The following is a 17,086-nucleotide window of genomic DNA, read 5'->3' on the forward strand; positions in this document are numbered from 1 at the left end:
CTAAGTTAAAAACTACAGAGGTTTGAACTCTTTCAGCCCTCTGGAGATGTATAGTTCAAGAGCCTTACTGCATTATTTGCTCTGCTGCTAGGTATTCAGAATTAGGTGTTCAAGATGGGGCTAGGTGTTCAAGAGAGGATTGGATGTGGCAACCAAGTTGGTCTTGGGTGAAAGGTTGGACTTGATGATCTTTGAGGTCTTTTCCAACCTTATTGATTCTATGATTCTATTCTATGAATTTTTCCTCTTTACCCTCCGACCTAGTTGACAGTGGGTCTGTCTCTTCTGTGTGTAAACTATGGATGACCTTCTGATTTTAAATGCATGGTTTTGGTCAACACTTTTAAGGTAGCACAACTTCTATAACTTTCAGATTTCAAGCCACTGCATTTGGTCAGACTTTTTCAGGGCAGTGGAGGAAGACTAACAGAATCAAATCCAGTGCCATGCCATGCTTGCTTTCCAGATGCCCTCTGCACTTGAACACAGAATCAACATAGAATCATAGAATTGTTAGGGTTAGAAGAGACCTCAAAGAGCACCTAGTTCCAATCCCTCTGCCATGGGTAAGGACACCTCACACTAGATTAGGTTGCTCAGAATCACGACACCTTAGACCACAATAAAACTTCACTACTACAATCCAAACTCTTTTAAAGAAGTAACATTTTATTGACTTGCCTGAAGTTTGCCAGGTTACAAAATGGGGAAAAAAAAACCCCAAAACAAAAACAAACCCTAATGGAGCAAAAAGTTACACATTAGCAGTAGGAAAAAAACTTCCTCCTAAAAGCCTAAGATAGTTCTAGTGGAAGAGGGTGTCTGTGTAAGGGCAGTACATGCTTATTCCTGGGGATCGGTGACAACAGCAGTGGTTGAGTAAGAGAAAGGACTGAGGAGAGCAGCAATGGTGTAGTGGCGGTGACCAGAATCGTTAGCAGTGAACACCACCTGGAAAAGAGAAGACTTGTGGTCACCATCAACAACACATGTTCAAAACTACCTTACTGAGTCAGGAAGCACACTCCATTTCCTCTGCACAGTGCTTTGCCAGGCTGTCCCAGCAAAAATTTTCCCCTCTGAAGCGTAAGGCTCCCAGTCACCTTGTGATTTTGACTGATACCCACAATGAGCCTCAGCTGGGGTGAAGCTAGATAGAGATATCTGCACCTGAGTCAAGCAAACTACTTTGTGATGTGGAATGTGGGGGGAAGGTATCTCAAATAACCAGTAAGGAAGAGGTGAAACCCCATCTAGTGAACACAAATGTCAGTTGTCCAAGCAAGGCTAGGCAGTTGGAGCCCAAAGTTGCTTTGTGTTCTTCAGTGCCTTGCTCCTGTTTTAACACCGCTGGTGATGGGCCAATTCTTGCATCATGAAGTGGGTGGCTAGACTTGCTGGAGCAAGGAGAGATCTTTGTCCTAATTCAAATATGCTGCTCTCTAATCAGTCCCTGCAACTTGGGACACCCAGTTCCCAGGAGAGTGTCAGCACCTGGGTTAACCTCCCACTTCTTTGGCTCACTTTAGCCTCATATTTGATCTAACTATGAAGCACATTTTATTAGAGGATTGAAGAGTTCCCTTCTATATCCTGGTCCTGCCAAAGTCTCAGCTGCTGGGACATGAGGACCATAACCTTCAGTTACCTTGTGCACAGCCATTGAACTTTGCCCACCTCTCAGGCTCATTTGTTGACCTGCAGGCTATTACATCAAAGGAAAGCTTCCTCAAGAACCTGGGTGGAACAGCCTCAACCAGGCACTTTTTAACCACCTTTAGAGGTGAAGTCCTTCCATGGGCCTCAGCAACTTTTGGACATCCACACTGTTAGGGAATGTTTTTGAGGACTGTTTATTTCACCTAAATACCCTCAGACTTTTATGGACCTGAACCTCAGTCATTTGTTTTAGTCTTCCACAAAGCTTCATAAACTTGTGGCTGAAAATGTTCCACAACACACGACCTGCAGCCATTCCAGACCACTTAATTTTGGGGAAACTTAAATGTAGTGGCAGATTAAACCTGAAGAATTCAGACCAAGGGTTGGTTGCATTTTTGTTGCTGTTGTTGTTGGAACTGCTAAATAAATACAATAGAGCAGAGCACATAATGAGTTAGTGCAGGGCTGAAAGCAAGGAAGGCACAAGAGAAGATTCTTTCAGTGCCCTGCTTATGAAGTTTGAGTACTGATGAAACAGTCAACTTTTCTTTTCCCACTATGGTTATTTCTTCATATTGTATGCCTTGTTTCCTCTAAAATTAAGGCTTTCAAAGCTCTGTATTCCTTCAGCAATAATAAAAGCAGCTTGGTTTTAATTTTTCTTCTTTCTTTCTTTCCCCCCCCCCCCGTCTTTCCTTCTTTCTCTCTCCCTCTCTTTCTCTCATTTTCTTTCCTTCTCTCATTGTCTTTCTTTCTTTCTTCCTTTCTTTCTTTCCTCCTTTTCTTTCTTTCCTTCTTTCTTTCCTTCTTTTCCCCTTTCTTCCCTTTCCTTCCTTCTTTTTCCCTTTCTTCCCTTTCTTTCCTTCTTTCTTTCTCCCTTTCTCCCCTTTCTTTCTTTCCTTCTTTCTTTCTCCCTTTCTCCCCTTTCTTTCTTTCCTTCTTTCTCCCTTTCCTCCCTTTCTTTCTTTCCTTCTTTCTTTCTCCCTTTCTTTCTTTCTCCCTTTCTTCCCTTTCTTTCCTTCTTTCTCCCTTTCTTCCCTTTCTTTCCTTCTTTCTCCCTTTCTTCCCTTTCTTTCCTTCTTTCTTTCTCCCTTTCTTCCCTTTCTTTCCTTCTCCCTTTCTTCCCTTTCTTTCTTTCCTTCTTTCTTTCTCCCTTTCTTCGCTTTCTTTGTTTCCTTCTTTCTTTCTCCCTTTCTTCCCTTTCTTTCTTTCTCTCTCCCTTTCTCTTTCTCCCTTTCTTTCTCTCATTCTCTTTCTTTCTTTCATTCTCTCTCTCTTTCTTTCTCTCTTTGTTCTCTTTCTCTCTTTCTTCTCTTTCTCACAGAATCTTTCTTCTCTTTCTTTCTTCTCTTTCTCTCTTACTTTCTCTCTTTCTTGCTTTTCTTTCATTCTTTCTTTCTACTTTCCTCCCCCTCCCCCCCATTTTTTAAAGTTATTTTTTCTTTTTTTCCAGTTTTCCCTACTGTAGCTCTTTCTGAATGGGTGCAGCAGTTCCACTTTGGAAGAGCTGTGTCAGTCTTTGCAGGGAAGTTGACCACTCTTTGGCTTAGTCAGCTATCTACTGCCTTTATTTGCCCCATGTTCTGTGGCAGGGAACCATCTGAGTGAGTGCTGCTGCTCCTGCAGTATGAAAGGGCTGCATTTGTTCTTTCCAGCTGATGCCACTGCACAGCATATAGGTTGCCAGGTGTATAAGCAGGTACTTACATCAGCGTACTCGTGGAATGGAGAAAGCCCAAGTCCTTTCCAGTAAGAGCTGGTGTCAAACTCAACCCTGTACACTCCTTCTACAAACTGCTCTTCTGTGGTGAGCTCGTGGATCTCCCCATACTCTGTGGTTTTCCTGTAATGGTAAAGAATCTACATAAATATTTTATGCTGTCATAGAGTCACAGAATCATTTTGTTCGGAAAAGACCTTTAAGATCACCCAGTCCAACCATTCTCCAACTCTGCCAAGGCTGGGGCTAAATCATGTCCCTCAGCACCACATCTCTGCCTCTTTTAAACACCTCCAGGGGTGGGGATTCAACCACCTCCCCAGGCAGCCTGTTCCACTGTTTGAGAACCCTCTCAGGGAAGAGGTTTCTTCTAGTGTTAAGCAGAAACAGGCAGGATGGAATATTAACTAGCAGAGGTGCTGCATGTGCATGTTTCTAAATAGCAGAGCCTGTCCTTGATATCAACTCATCCATACACACCAGGAATGAAAGCTGGCTGGACTTTTTGGGCACTTCTCTTCAGAGGTTGCAGTTAAGGCCCCTCTTTAAATGTTATGTTTAACTTGTACCAAGTGCCCTCTGGAACCAGATGTGAGCAAGGACTGCCATAATGAAAGGCAAGATGCCAAATCTCAAATAATAATTACAGAAAGAGGGGAGATGTTAGTAGAAAAGGATTTTATTCTCTAGTTATCAGCATTGAGGCTACAGGTTTTACCCCTATACACTGGTCCAGTTTTACATGACCCTGAGTGATCCTGTCTTGGAAAAGCAATTTAGCATCACAAGATTGTATTAATTTGAATCACAGTGGCTTGCTCAAAGAGCAGGGGCCTCTTCCTCTGGCTGCCATCAAAATGAGCAATAGAGATTCCCAGCTCTGAGATGATATATTCAGCTCCTGTCAAAAAAACCTGTGGGTGAATGAAGTTCAGAAGCAAGGAGGAAATACAGCTGGCACTGCACCCTGTTTGTTTGAGAAGCTGCAAGCATTGTATGACAGCTGTTTACATACTTGGATCTTAAACCCCAGTTAGCTCTTTTCCCTCCTTTCATTTTATTTCTGATTATTTTTTTTTTTAAAGAGGGTTTTGTTTGTTTGTTGTCCTTCTGAAAGTATTTATTTGGTACATACAGAACTTCATAACCACATGATGTAGTTGAAGATAAATTGAAGAAAGCCTTGGCTTTAGAACTTTCCCTTCCTATGGCAAGGAGTAACTGTCTGGGCAGAAAATAAGGGAGGAAGAGAGGGAGAGGGGGGAGAGGAGGGAGAGGGGGGAGAGGAGGGAGAGGAGGGAGAGGAGGGAGAGGAGGGAGAGGAGGGAGAGGAGGGAGAGGAGGGAGAGGAGGGAGAGGAGGGAGAGGAGGGAGAGGAGGGAGAGGAGGGAGAGGGGGAGAGGAGGGAGAGGAGGGAGAGGAGGGAGAGGAGGGAGAGGAGGGAGAGGAGGGAGAGGAGGGAGAGGGGGAGAGGAGGAAGAGGGGGAGAGGAGGAAGCAGTGACATGCTGCTTGACAGACAGTTGTACTGTTGCAGCTTTTCATTCCCAGCTGCTGCCTCCTACTTTATCTTATTTGTCATCTTTGCTTAATGCTGGTGAATGAAGAGTCTGATTGGTTAAATCAAGAAGTAACAAGATTGAAGTCCCCCTGCTAATTTTCATGTTTTCTTACATTTCATGTTCAGCACATTGGAGACTGACAAAGGTCTCACTGATGCCACACAAGTGAAATCAGCTGTGTCCAGGGTAGGCCACACCTGCAGAGAAGCCAAGCTCTGGCTGAAACAAGGCTCACAGGCAATTTGTGAAGGGTATACACCTGGTTTCTTTTTGGTTTAATTAATACATCCTGGCTTACCCTAAACTGCCTTAACAAAAGGCAAGAGGACAACAAAGGCAGCAGTGTGTGTCCTTGAAACCATGGAATAGCATTGCTGAGGTCCTGCAGAAGCGCTCAGAGCGCAAGCTGGCAATTCACAGGCACCTCCTTGGATATAAGCTGGATAGTCCAGACAGAAGTGAATTAAGAAGAGAAATGGTGTTTGCCTCAACAACTTTGTTCAGCCAAATCATTAATTTTTACTTTGAGAAGAGGTTGGATGCAGCTGGGATGGTGCTTTCCATCATGGGTGCTGACCCAGGACTGCAGATGTTAACTGTCCAGAACTGATGGGAAACTGATGGTCAGCTGAAGACTCTCGCCAATTTCCAGGAGGTAAGGGCACTTTCTACATTTGACTTGTTAAGTGGTGGCCATTCAGTGCAAGTGATCTCACAAGCAAAGCCTTCAGCATCAAGAGCCCATGGGACAGCCTGTGGTTCAGAGCCTGGCTGGGATTAGGACAAGGCAGAGGACATTCAGCCCTGATGAGCAAAACGCTCTCAGTGATTCTTTCTGAACAGCACTTGTATTTCTGGCTGAATGGGGAAATGAGTACAGTGTGGTTGCCTATTCTTAATTGGAAGTGGACTGTCAGCATCTGCTCCAAGAGGGATGTTAAATTAAAAAAAGCTATAGTTTTCCAGCAAAAAAATTGCAACCCCCTGGTTAAGTTCCTCCAGCTATAGCCTAGAATGCAACCCTGATCCTCTTTTTCACTGTCTGTGCCTTAGCTGTACACTGTGACCAGGTTAAATCTACACTGCCTGTGAAATAACATCTATGATATCTTGGGGCACATACTGCTGTGGGATAAACTCTGCCCTCAGATGGAGGCTGCTGAGGAAATAGCTCAGGGACAGGAGTTATTATTCTGGAGGTTGTTTCCTTTTTGTTTTTTAAGGAGTATGGGTGGAACCACTTCAAATATGCTGGGGGCGGGGGGGGGGGGCGCTGTGTTTGCTTTGTTTTATGATTTCTAATCTAGGTCACATGAGAACTGTTTGGTGAATGTAACTCTTGAACAACATGATAAGACTTAGACATGTGAGAAGTGAGGATGTCAAAGCTAGTTATTGGAGGAGCTCATCTAGAACCCACATCTAAATGTTTCCCAGGTCACTGTGACCTAAAGCCTTCCTTAGAGTCCCTCTTGGCTCAAGTTATCTCTTCTTGCATACTTCTGGCTAGACTAGTTTAGAAATTACCTCCCTTGATAAAGGCAGCTGTTGCCATGCTAACTTCATCCTGCCTTTAAGTGCCATTACTCTCAGAGCAGCGCTTGCTGGGTGCATTTGCTTAATTCCCTGAAATGTGTTAGCAAAGTCAAAGCAAATGCAAAGGCAAATGACTCAGTTTTACAGATAGCTGTGCAAAATGCAACTCTTCCATATGCAATCTGCTAGGTGAGGTAGCAGCAAAATATTGCTGACTAACAGGAGCAGGTACAGATTGTGTTCCTTGATCACATTCAGCTTTTCATCTGGTTTAACAGAGATGCTTTACCCGAAACACAAGCACCTGTGAAAACTCAGTTCAAACAAGTGCCATCAGCTGAAGTCAGTGGCATCTTGGAAAGCAGCCTTGGGTAAGATGCATCCCAAAGGAAAGGTCAAAAGCTGTACCTGCAATAATAATTGTGGCTCAGTGTTCCTCCACTGCCTTCCCTCAGTGAAGTGCTTCTCACTTGCCTTGGATTAATCTTCTCAACTTAGATTTAAGAAATTATTTTATCTCCCCTCCCCACCCCATCCCCCTGGATGTTAAGTGTCAACAAAGGCTGACTAAGGGGAACTGCAGGATCTCTCTCCTTGGGCTGGTTGAGAGTAACATTGCAAACTAGACAGGAAAACACTGGCATGCCCCAAACGTGAGTGCCCTTAACACTGATCTTGCATGGCTCTTACTCCTCTGTAAACTGTAACTTGTATGACCTGTTCAGGAGCACTTGATGAAACATTTTAAATAATCTGAGTTTCAATCAGGTCAGAAGCTCTCCTGAAGGACAAAACATTACTCTTGTCTTCCCTTCCTTTGAAAGCACCATGTCATTTTTTTGGGGGTGAGGTTTCTCTGTTGGTTGAAGTATAGAAATCCATTCTGAGAGGCCTTTGTTCCTACACTCAGCATTTGGCAAGTGGGGGTGTTTGTTTCTCCTTCAATCCCCTAACCTCTCTTGTTCTTTTTTCAGTGGGGAGAAGTATTCTTTTGGGGGGGTTGAGCTTTATAAAAAGAAACCTTTCAGAAGGAGAGGAAGGTGTCTCTCTCTTTGCCATCTCCTCTGCAGCTTTTCAGTAAATCATGCTATAAAAATCCTAGTGAAAGACAGTTGGATGCTCTGGTGGCTCCTGCCCATGCTTGTGCTTATTGTTCTGTGCTTGAACACCCTGCTGTTACTAGAACCTTCTCTTGACTTAAACACTGCTTCAATGAGTCGTTACAATGAAACCTAAGTGCCTCACCTCTGATAATTCTAGTAAGCTGTACTCCTCGGGTATCCACACCTTCCCCACAGTCGGGGTATAACTATTGCTGCCTGCTCCTCAGGGATGTTCTGAGGATGTTTTGTGAATTTCAGGCTCTCATTCTGTAGAGATGACCACAAACTAATGCTGACATGGTGCTTCTGTGTGCTGTTACAATGGGGCTCTAAAACTTTTTGGTGCAGGACTTTCTTCCAACCAGCATATCTGTCACATAGAAGAAGACAGCTAGTGCACTTATTGTTAGCATGTGCACAAAGCTTACAGAGAGAATTTTGTGTCTGCCTGCTGCAAATAAAGTTCTAGATCCATTGCATGTGGAGCCTGGAGAGAAAAAAAGGCTCCAGGGAGACCATACAGCTGCCTTCCAGTACCTGAAGATGCCTACAAGAAAGCCAGGGAGGGACATTTTACAAGGGCTTGCAGTGATAGGATGAGAAGGAATGGATTGAAACTTGAGAAGGGAAGATTTAGACTGGGTATTAGGAAGAAATTCTACCAGTGAGGGTGGTGAGACACTGGAACAGGATGCCCAGGGAGGTTGTGGATGCCGCCTCCCTGGAGGTATTCAAGGCTAGGTTGGATGATGCCTTCAGCAACCTGGGCTAGTGGAGTGGTGTCCCTGCCCAGGGAAAGGGGCTTGGAAGCAGATGATCTTGGAGGTCTCTTCCAACCTGGTCTATTCTATTCTATTCTATTCTATTCTATTCTATTCTATTCTATCTTTAAGTTCCCTTCTAAGCATTCTATGAATCTATAGTAAGTTAGTCTGGATTACCTGCCCACTTCTGGTAAACAAGCTTCAAATATTATTAGTTTTTTAGTTCTTTATAAAAAGGAAAGATTGCACTGAAAGTAGCAGGAACAAAACCAATCATTAAACTTTGTCCTAACAAAGATAAGAGAAGCATCTCAATATGTTTTGCAGTTAGCATGTGCTTCAGTCATGGATGAGTTCCATTTGAATGTGATGGATTTTTAATCATAATTCAGGTGCTGTTAACAATGATAGTGTTATTAGATATTGTCCTGTGAGGCCAGACTGAGGGAGCTGGGGCTGTTCAGTCTGGAGAAGAGAAGGCTCTGAGGAGACCTTATTGTGGCCTTCCAGTATCTTAAGGGGGCTACAAGAAAGCTGGGGAGGGACCATTTAGGGTGTCAGGGAGTGATAGGACTGGGGGGAATGGGAAGAAATAGAAGTGGGCAGATTAAGATTGGATGTTAGGAAGAAGTTCTTCCCCATGAGGGTGGTGAGAGACTGGCACAGGTTGCCCAGGAAGGTGGTAGAAGCCTCATCCCTGGAGGTTTTTAAGGCCAGGCTGGATGTGGCTCTGAGGAACACCTCTAGTGTGAGGTGTCTGTGCCCATGGCAGGGGGGTTGGAACGAGATGATCCTTGATGTCCCTTCCAACCCTAACAATTCTATGACAATGCCTTTTCTTTTCTTCCTTTTATTATTTTTTTTTTTTAATCAGAGCTCCATTCCTTTTATTACTCAATTGTTTGCCCGAAGAACCTTGCAAAAGTCTCCCTAAACCCACATCACTTACCCAGTAGCGAAGTTCTCCCAGCTTCCATCTGCAGCCCGTTTAAAGACTTTGACAGCTACGTTAACTGCAGGGCTTCCTCTGACTGCATCCAGCACTTTCACCATCAGAGGGCATTTGGAATCAACAGCGCCATGGGAGACCTTGGGGAAAGCAGGAGAGGTCGGGTAGGAGCTGTTCAGCAGAAACCTTCTCTCAAGGAAGGAACGGATTCCTGCTGCAGAATTAATCTTGGCTTAAAAGCAGTTTCTGTGCCAAATGGTTATTCGAAGCTAGGCTGCAAAGCTCTGCTTCTTAAAGCAGAGTATCTTAGAGCTTCACAGTGGTCACTTTCTTCCACACAAAACTGGTTGCTTGATTCAATATTCAGGGTTGGATGTGGGCAAATGTTATAACATTCACATTTCTAATGAGCTCACAAATAAGAGGATGGAAAATTTGCTTGAAGTGCAGGCAGAGTGTTAGCCTAGGAATTCAACACAAAAGTGCCTGTGATACCCATGGGGCTGAAAGACTATCTGGTTCTTAGATTTCAAGGTGCTGTACAGAGTCCTTAGTCATGTTTTAAAACTGGTTTGTTGTGGTTTTTTTTTCTTAGTGCCTTGAAAAGCACTTGTTTGCTGAAGAGGGTAAAACTGCTTCTCTATAGAGTCAGATATGGGATGTAAATCACAAACTGACAAGACAGAGAAGCTCACACCTTCTGGATCCCCAAACCTTTCATAATATCCTAAAATAAATGAATAGATGGCAAGAAAAAAAAAAAACATTAACATTCAGAATTCTCGAAGAAGCTGCTTAAGAAATGGTTGTAAAATAACACTCCAGCAAAAGCCTTAATGGTTACAGAATGTCATGGTTGAAGAGGATGCTAGTCACCTAGAAAACCTAGATTATCATTCTTGTAAGGACTGAGTTTGAATAGAGAGACTCACCAGTGGTGCAGCTTCAGAGAGAAATACCAGTCCAGCTAGGAAAGCGAGGAGCACAGAGGGAGAGGCCATTCTGTTTGCTGTGAGAGAGCCTTGGTGCCAGCAGCTAGGAGCTGCGAGGATTTGGGATTTTATACCCGACCCTACAACAAAACAGGCTGCTTATTGGGTGCCCATATGACTCCAAATCTGCTGATTCTGATTATTTGCTTAGCAAACTGGCCAATCCTCGAGGCAGCCCATGTAAAGCCCTGCCATTGCAGTCAATGGAGGGACTGCAAGATCATTAGGGCAAAGAAAATAAGTAACGGACACAAACATGACCCTTGCCTGGGGAGATTAGACTCGTAGAAAGCTCTCCACACAATAATGTAAATGACCTTTGTTTGCCCAGAAATCCAACCAGTTCTAGGAGATCTTCTTTACCTTGCCCTTGGGTTGTGCATGATAGTGCCTCAATGCTTTTGTGCCTGCTCTCTGTTTCTTCTCAAAGCCTTCAATGCCTACTGAAGACCAGGCAGATGCAGCCTCCTAGGGGTGATGGAGTTTGTTTGTTGTCTAACTCGGTGTTCGTGCTGGGAGGCAAGTTCCCAAGCAGTTTCCTTCCTTGTTTGAAAGGAGCAATGTTTCTTTTGAACTCTAACTTAGATAGGGTCTGACAACAGGATGCCTCTCATCAGATGTTTGTAAGGATTCAACTGCACTATCACCTAGAAAAGTTGGACCAGATGATCCTTGGGGTCCCTTTCAACCTGGCATTCTGTGATTCATCATGCCTAATCTTCAGATAGACATTGAGGTTTCCTCTTAGTCACTGGGAAGAGACATAGAAGGGTCTGTCCCCTTGGGAAGTTTAAAGGTCTAAGAAAGTTGAAATGAGTCTTTGTTTTCGCTCTGTGTCCTCCAGAAAGAGCCAAGGCAACCAGCACAGCTGAAGTTAACATCTAGCTAATGTTCTTATTGCCAGACTCCTGTTGTACTGGAAATGTCACTGTTGTGCTCTGAAATGTACATTAGGGAAGAGGCTTTCAGGGGTGAACTCAGCCCCAAGCTAAGTAGGAAGGGAGAGGATGCCAGCTGGGGGAATAGATGTGGTATAGATGGCTTTCTCCAGCTCCATCACATACAAATTGTCCATATTGCACCTTGTGCTAGCTGAGAGAGAAAGAAACAGCCTTCTGGGGCATTTCCTTTCCCCCATGTCCTAAACAACTCTGAGCCCACAGAAGCTGGTGCAGAGTTCACAGTATTCTAACAAGACCCAATTTTACCTCTTAATTTGAATAGGATTATGCTGAGGATCTTGGGATGGAGTCATGGATGGTATTCTTCAGTGGTTTTTATGCCTTCAGGCTGCTTCATGCTGTTGTGCTCTTCAGGCAAAGTTGGGTTTTGACAAAAATCTACAGTAGTGTCCTGATCCAAGATCAAACTGCCCTTTGTACTTACAGCAGGGCAGACAAATATGCAGGTAGCTCCTGTGCTCATTTTGCATGCATGTGAAAGTCAGTTCAAGGTGCCCAGCAGTAGCAACTCATGCTACAGTCATGCTTGTAGGATGTGTTCAGATCTTGGAGCCATAAACACTGCTCCTAGATCGGTGCTTTGGCAGTTTACTTCCTTATTTTGCTCCCATTGTAAATATTTCTCTGACACAGTAAAGCTCTGTATGTCAGGAACAGAAATCTGCAGACTGCCTTCTACAACTACCTGAAGGGAGGCTGTAGCCAGGTGGGGGTTGGTCTCTTCTCCCAGGCAACCAGCGCTAGAACAAGAGGACACAGTCTCAAGCTGCACTAGGGGAGGTTTAGGCTGGATGCTAGGAAGAAGTTCTTCACAGAGAGAGTGATTGCCCATTGGAATGGGCTGCCCAGGGAGGTGGTGGAGTCACCATCATTGGAGGTGACTTAATAGCATGGTGACTTGATTGCATGGTTTAGTTGATCAGGGATCAATTAAACCATGACACCAAGTGCCTCATCCAGTCTTCTCTTAAACACCTCCAGGGATGGTGACTCCACCACCTCCCTGGGCAGCACATTCCAATGGCCAATAACTCTTTCTGTGAAGAATTTCTTCCTAACATTCAGCCTAAATCTCCCCTGGCACAGCTTGAAACTGTGTCCTAAAAGACAGGCAGGGATCCTTTGTTATTAGCAGGAGCACCATTCTGAAGGGAAATCATCCTTTGTGTGTTCATGAATGTCCATTCACCCATTTTGCAGGTAACTGCAAGATCATTGCTGTATGTTCTGAGTGGATTTAGTGAGAAGGTAAAAAATACCAGTCTGTATTATTTCTGTGTTCTGGAGACCCTTCCTGCTTTGGCCAGCACTCACCTCCCCTGAAAAAGAGCTCCTGGATTTTCCTTGTTCCAACACTGCAACAGAGCTGTGGATTTTAGCTTCCTACTGCTCTGCCATCACTTCAGACCTTTGCTCTGTTGTAGTGCTGCTACTCCCAGGACCTTTACAGGCAAGGGTTTGAAACCGGAGCAGGACAGATCTAGGTTGGACATCAGGAGGAAGCTCCTCAGAATGAGAGTGGTGAAATACTGGAACAGGTTGCCCAGAGAGGTCATGGATGCCCTCTCCCTGGAGGTGTTCAAGGTCAGGCTGGATGGGGCCTTGAGTAACCTGGGCTAGTGAAAGGTGTCCCTGCCCATGGCAGGGGGTTGGAACTGGATGATCTTTAAGGTCCCTTTGAACCCAAATCATGCATCTATAAATGGAGGAGGATGTGGTGGTTCTAGAGCCACCATCATCTTGATTGTGTTTGCTTGGTACTGGCAGTTTTCTATGTTTGCACCCAGCTGAATTCTCAAATTTTACAGAATGTACCAAGCTTGGTGAGCTGAATTTTGTTGCCTTGGAAGAGAATCCAAACACACCACTGTGAAAGCAAAAGGAAGGAACTGGATGGGAAACTGCTGAGCATCCAACGAGTGCTGATTGTTGCTTGTCTGTGGTTGTTAAACCTTTTCTGTGCAGTTGGAGTCTGAAGCTTATAAACTGAGCTCAGCTCTGGAGGGGCTGCACCTTGAATACTGTATTCAGTTCTAGGGCACTCACTACAAGAAGGATGTTGAGGTGCTGGAGTGTGTACAGAGAAGGACAACGATGGGTCTGGAGAACAGGTCTGGTGAGGAGCAGCTGAGAGAGCTGGGGGTGGTTTAGTCTGGAGAAGAGAAGGCTCAGGAAAGACATTCTCACTCTCTACAACTACCTGAAAGGAGGTTGTAGAGGTGCAGAGATTGGTCTGTCTAATCAGTGATAGAACAAGAGGAAATGGCCTCAAGTTGCACCAGGGAATGTTTAGGTTGAGTATTAGGAAAAAAATTCTTTATTGAAAGAGTGTTCAGGAGCTGGAACAGGCTGCCCAAGGAGGTAGTGGAGTCCTGGAGGTATTTAAGAGTTGTGTAGATGTAGAGCTTAGGAATGTGGTTTAGTTGAGGACATAGTGTTAGGCTAATGATTGGACTCAACGATCTTGAAGATCTTTTCCACTGTAGGCAATGATGTGATTCTGTGAGTAACTTACCCCAGAGCAAAAAATAATGCATGTGGAAGTGAAATTCGAAGAGGCTGAGCACTGAGGAGGAAGTGTGGCTGCGAAACTCTAAGCCATCTGAAGGAGTGAGGAAGCCACTGTGAAGCACAGGGAGCAGGGCAGCTCCCAGGGACTGCCAGCAGGATGCATGCAACCAGGAAAGTGGTGCAACACAGAGGGAAGCACAAAAGCCCTTCTGTAAGAAAAGAGCAAATGGAGACACTGAAAACCTCTCAGAACAAGATGTTTAGGATTCCTGGTGTGGAGGAAACAGTAGGGTTATACAGCTAATGCAGAGCTATACATAAAGCTATCCAGGGACTAGGGGCCACCCCAGAAGAAGGGGTGATTACCTAGACACAGAGTGATTAGGGGGCCAGAGGAGAGAGAAGCAGAGCCCCTGGTATGCACAGCAACCTCAGCTTATGGAAGCCAAGAAGTATGAGACCCCCCAAGGTTATGGAAATATTTAGATAATCCTCTAACATGTAAATGCTCTAAGGCTTATCTGAATTCCAAATCAGTTGAAGTCCAGCTCTGAAGAATTAGAATGAATGCCTGTTTTAAATGAAAGCATGTTCCCTGCATGGAGGCATTACAATGCTTGGGTCAAGAACAAACACATCCTGCTAATACTCTCATTTATGTCCTACAGAGCCTGTCTCCCTCTTCCATCCAGGCTCACACACTCAGGCTTGTTTTACACAGATAAGCTCCTTACTCTCTGCTCCATTCCCTTCTCCTTCATTTGACTGAGAGAGCCACCTGCTTCTACAAGACAAAGTGCTCAGACAAGCTGGAATACCTGACTTGGGCCATAAAACCCTGTAAGCTGCTCCTGTGACACTGGGGTGAAAGGGACTGATAGATGGTAAGCCTTGCAGTAATCTGGATAGAGTTCCCTAGCACTTCCCAAAGAATTAATGAATTCCTGCGCTCTGAAAGAAAAAAATCCTTTCTGTGGTATAGAGAGCTGAATGTGACACCTTCTTTCGCTTTGCTGGAGTAACATTCCATAAGGGATTACAGGAAAAAACCCGAGATTTGCCTCTGCAAGAAGCTTGCCTGAATTTTCTGAACTAGAGCCAAGGATTCTTTGAATTTTGCCTCAGTTTTGTGCCACTGAGTGGCTGTGGGCAGAGCTCTGGCAGATCAGCAAGTGCTCAGTATGCTACCTGCTGAAGCCAGCCAGAGATTTTTTCTGTTGATTTCACCATTTGCTCATTAAGTAACTTTCCCCCACCCTGCAAAGCCAGGGATAATGCTTTTCTAATTAAAAGCTGTGCTCAGGGAGGTTCATGTTCGAGCTTGAGTTGCTGGAACGCGTCCAGAGAAGGGCAACAAAGCTGGGGAGGGGTCTGGAGCACAGCCCTGTGAGGAGAGGCTGAGGGAGCTGGGGTGGCTTAGCCTGGAGAAGAGGAGACCTTCTTGATGTCTACAACTACCTGAAGGGAGGTTGTAGCCGGGAGGGAGTTAGCCTCTTCTCCCAGGCAAGCAGCACCAGAACAAGAGGACACAGCCTCAAGCTGCACCAGGGGTGGTTTAGTTTGGCTGTTAGGAAGAAGTTCCTCACAGAAAGAGAGATTGGCCATTGGAATGTGCTGCCCAGGGAGGTGGTGGAGTCCCCATCACTGGAGGTGTTTAGGAAGAGACTGGATGGGGTGCTTGGTGCCATGGTTTAGTTGATTAGATAGTGTTGGCTGATAGGTTGGACTCCATGATCTCGAAAGTCTTTTGCAACCTGGTTAAGTCTAGTCTAGTCTATTTGCAAAGGAAAGCATTAAGGAAAAATGGCCTTTCAGGTGTGTGTGGTGTGTGCATGGCTGTCAGCCTGCTGCCCATTTTGCTTCTCTCTGAGGAGGATGTCTGTGTTCAGGGCTTCAATGGCCATACTCGGGTTTCTTTGTTCATTAACAATGGTTATTTTAAGGGAAACACTACTGGGGTTGAAGAGAAAAATAATGAAATCAGCCTTATTTTGTATTCTATATCAAATGCAGTTCGTTTTACAGTAAGGAAGTGCAAACTGTTGACAAATCATCTAGGAGACAAGTTGGTTGTTCTGATCTTCGGGGATTTATCACAGGTTTTGATTGTTTCAAGGTTATGTCCCATAAGCACCCTGGGACATAAAGTCCAAAACCAGAAGCATCTAAATAGGTGATTGTTGCTTTGGGGCATCTGTAGTGTGTGAATTCACCTGGCACCTGCTCATCTCAGCTGGCTTTGGCTTTGAAATGTTGAAAGTCCAAGGGCACTGGGAACGGATATCTGTGAGGTCCTTCTTCATTAGCTTCCCTTATATTCCTTGTGAGCCCTCTAAATCAAACTTCTGCTCTTCAGCTGTAGCTTGTATTCACCTCTACACACTAAGCCATCAGTCTAGACAAAAACAGATCAATTTAAACACAAAGCTAATTGAATAACCTTGTGCTAGCCCTGACACCTTAACCTTTCCTCTTGCTGAAAGATGCTTGGAGCTAGCTCTGACATCAGTGTTTTTAAAGGTCAGTTTCTCTGTTAGCAAAATCATTAGATGCTTATAAACTTATTTTTGTCCCTTTCATGTTGCAAGAGGTACACAATGAACCTACACTGTGATGCAAATGTTTCTGATAGCAAAAAGCCCTAACAGAAGCCACTATGTTCTTAGGGCCCTGGCTAGGCTCTTTGGGGAGGACCTGGCATTTTTGAAGGGAATCTCCATGAGATCTCAATTTATTCTCAGTTGTCTGTAGATGCTAAATGAATAATTGGATCAGACATGACAATGAAAATCTTGCCTAGCTGTGATCATAGTATCACAGAATGCTTTGAGTTAGAAGAAACCTTTGAAGTGCCAGGGCAGGGACACCTCACACCAGACTAAGGTGCTCAAAGCCTCGTCCACCCGGAGACGAGGTGTCCACAATTTCTCTGGGCAACCTGTCCCAGTGTCTCACCACCCTCAGTTCAGCAAAGAGCTTCTTCCTAATGTCCAACCAAAATCTCCCCTTCTCTAGCTTAAAATAACCCCTAAAAAGAGCCTGTGGAGTTAATTCTTAATCTTTTCTTAGGTTAGATATCTATTTGCTAAAGGTATTGCAGCTTTGCACTTTGCTCAGCATCTTGCTGTTCAAGATTGTAAAAATGCTGAGTCTAAGGCACTTCACTCTGGTACCCAATGCAAACAGGTGTGTGGAAATGCCTGTTTAACCAGCAGGCACCTGGGTACCTCTCCAAAGGCTTCTTCAAATTTGCACAGGGCCCAGTCAGCCATTGGTTAAGGGCTAATCATCCCACAGTGGCACTCAAGATTCTCAGCTCTTTCTTT

General features: G+C 44.6%; 1 protein-coding gene across 1 annotated transcript; it reads right to left on the reverse strand.

Annotated features, from left to right (window-relative positions):
- Positions 1–642: 642 nt before the first annotated feature.
- LOC104309108 (transthyretin) lies at positions 643–10,356 on the reverse strand. Its single transcript, XM_009910373.2, has 4 exons — positions 10,228–10,356; positions 9,296–9,435; positions 3,370–3,505; positions 643–951 (listed from the first exon to the last, which is right to left on the reverse strand). Exons 1-4 carry the CDS (start codon positions 10,294–10,296, stop codon positions 844–846), a joined length of 453 nt encoding a protein of 150 aa, XP_009908675.1. The 5' UTR covers positions 10,297–10,356; the 3' UTR covers positions 643–843.
- Positions 10,357–17,086: the final 6,730 nt, after the last annotated feature.

The sequence above is a fragment of the Dryobates pubescens genome, chromosome 3, assembly GCF_014839835.1.
Source record: "Dryobates pubescens isolate bDryPub1 chromosome 3, bDryPub1.pri, whole genome shotgun sequence".
NCBI classification, from domain to species: Eukaryota; Metazoa; Chordata; class Aves; order Piciformes; family Picidae; genus Dryobates; species Dryobates pubescens.

Excerpts from the sequence above, each read along its gene's own strand:
- LOC104309108 (XM_009910373.2), bottom strand. The coding sequence starts at position 10,296 with ATGGCCTCTCCCTCTGTGCTCCTCGCTTTCCTAGCTGGACTGGTATTT. Across the intron at positions 3,506-9,295 it reads TGGGAGAACTTCGCTACTGG|GAAAACCACAGAGTATGGGG; the intron begins GTAAGTGATGTG and ends TTACCATTACAG. Across the intron at positions 952-3,369 it reads CATTCCACGAGTACGCTGAT|GTGGTGTTCACTGCTAACGA; the intron begins GTAAGTACCTGC and ends TCTCTTTTCCAG.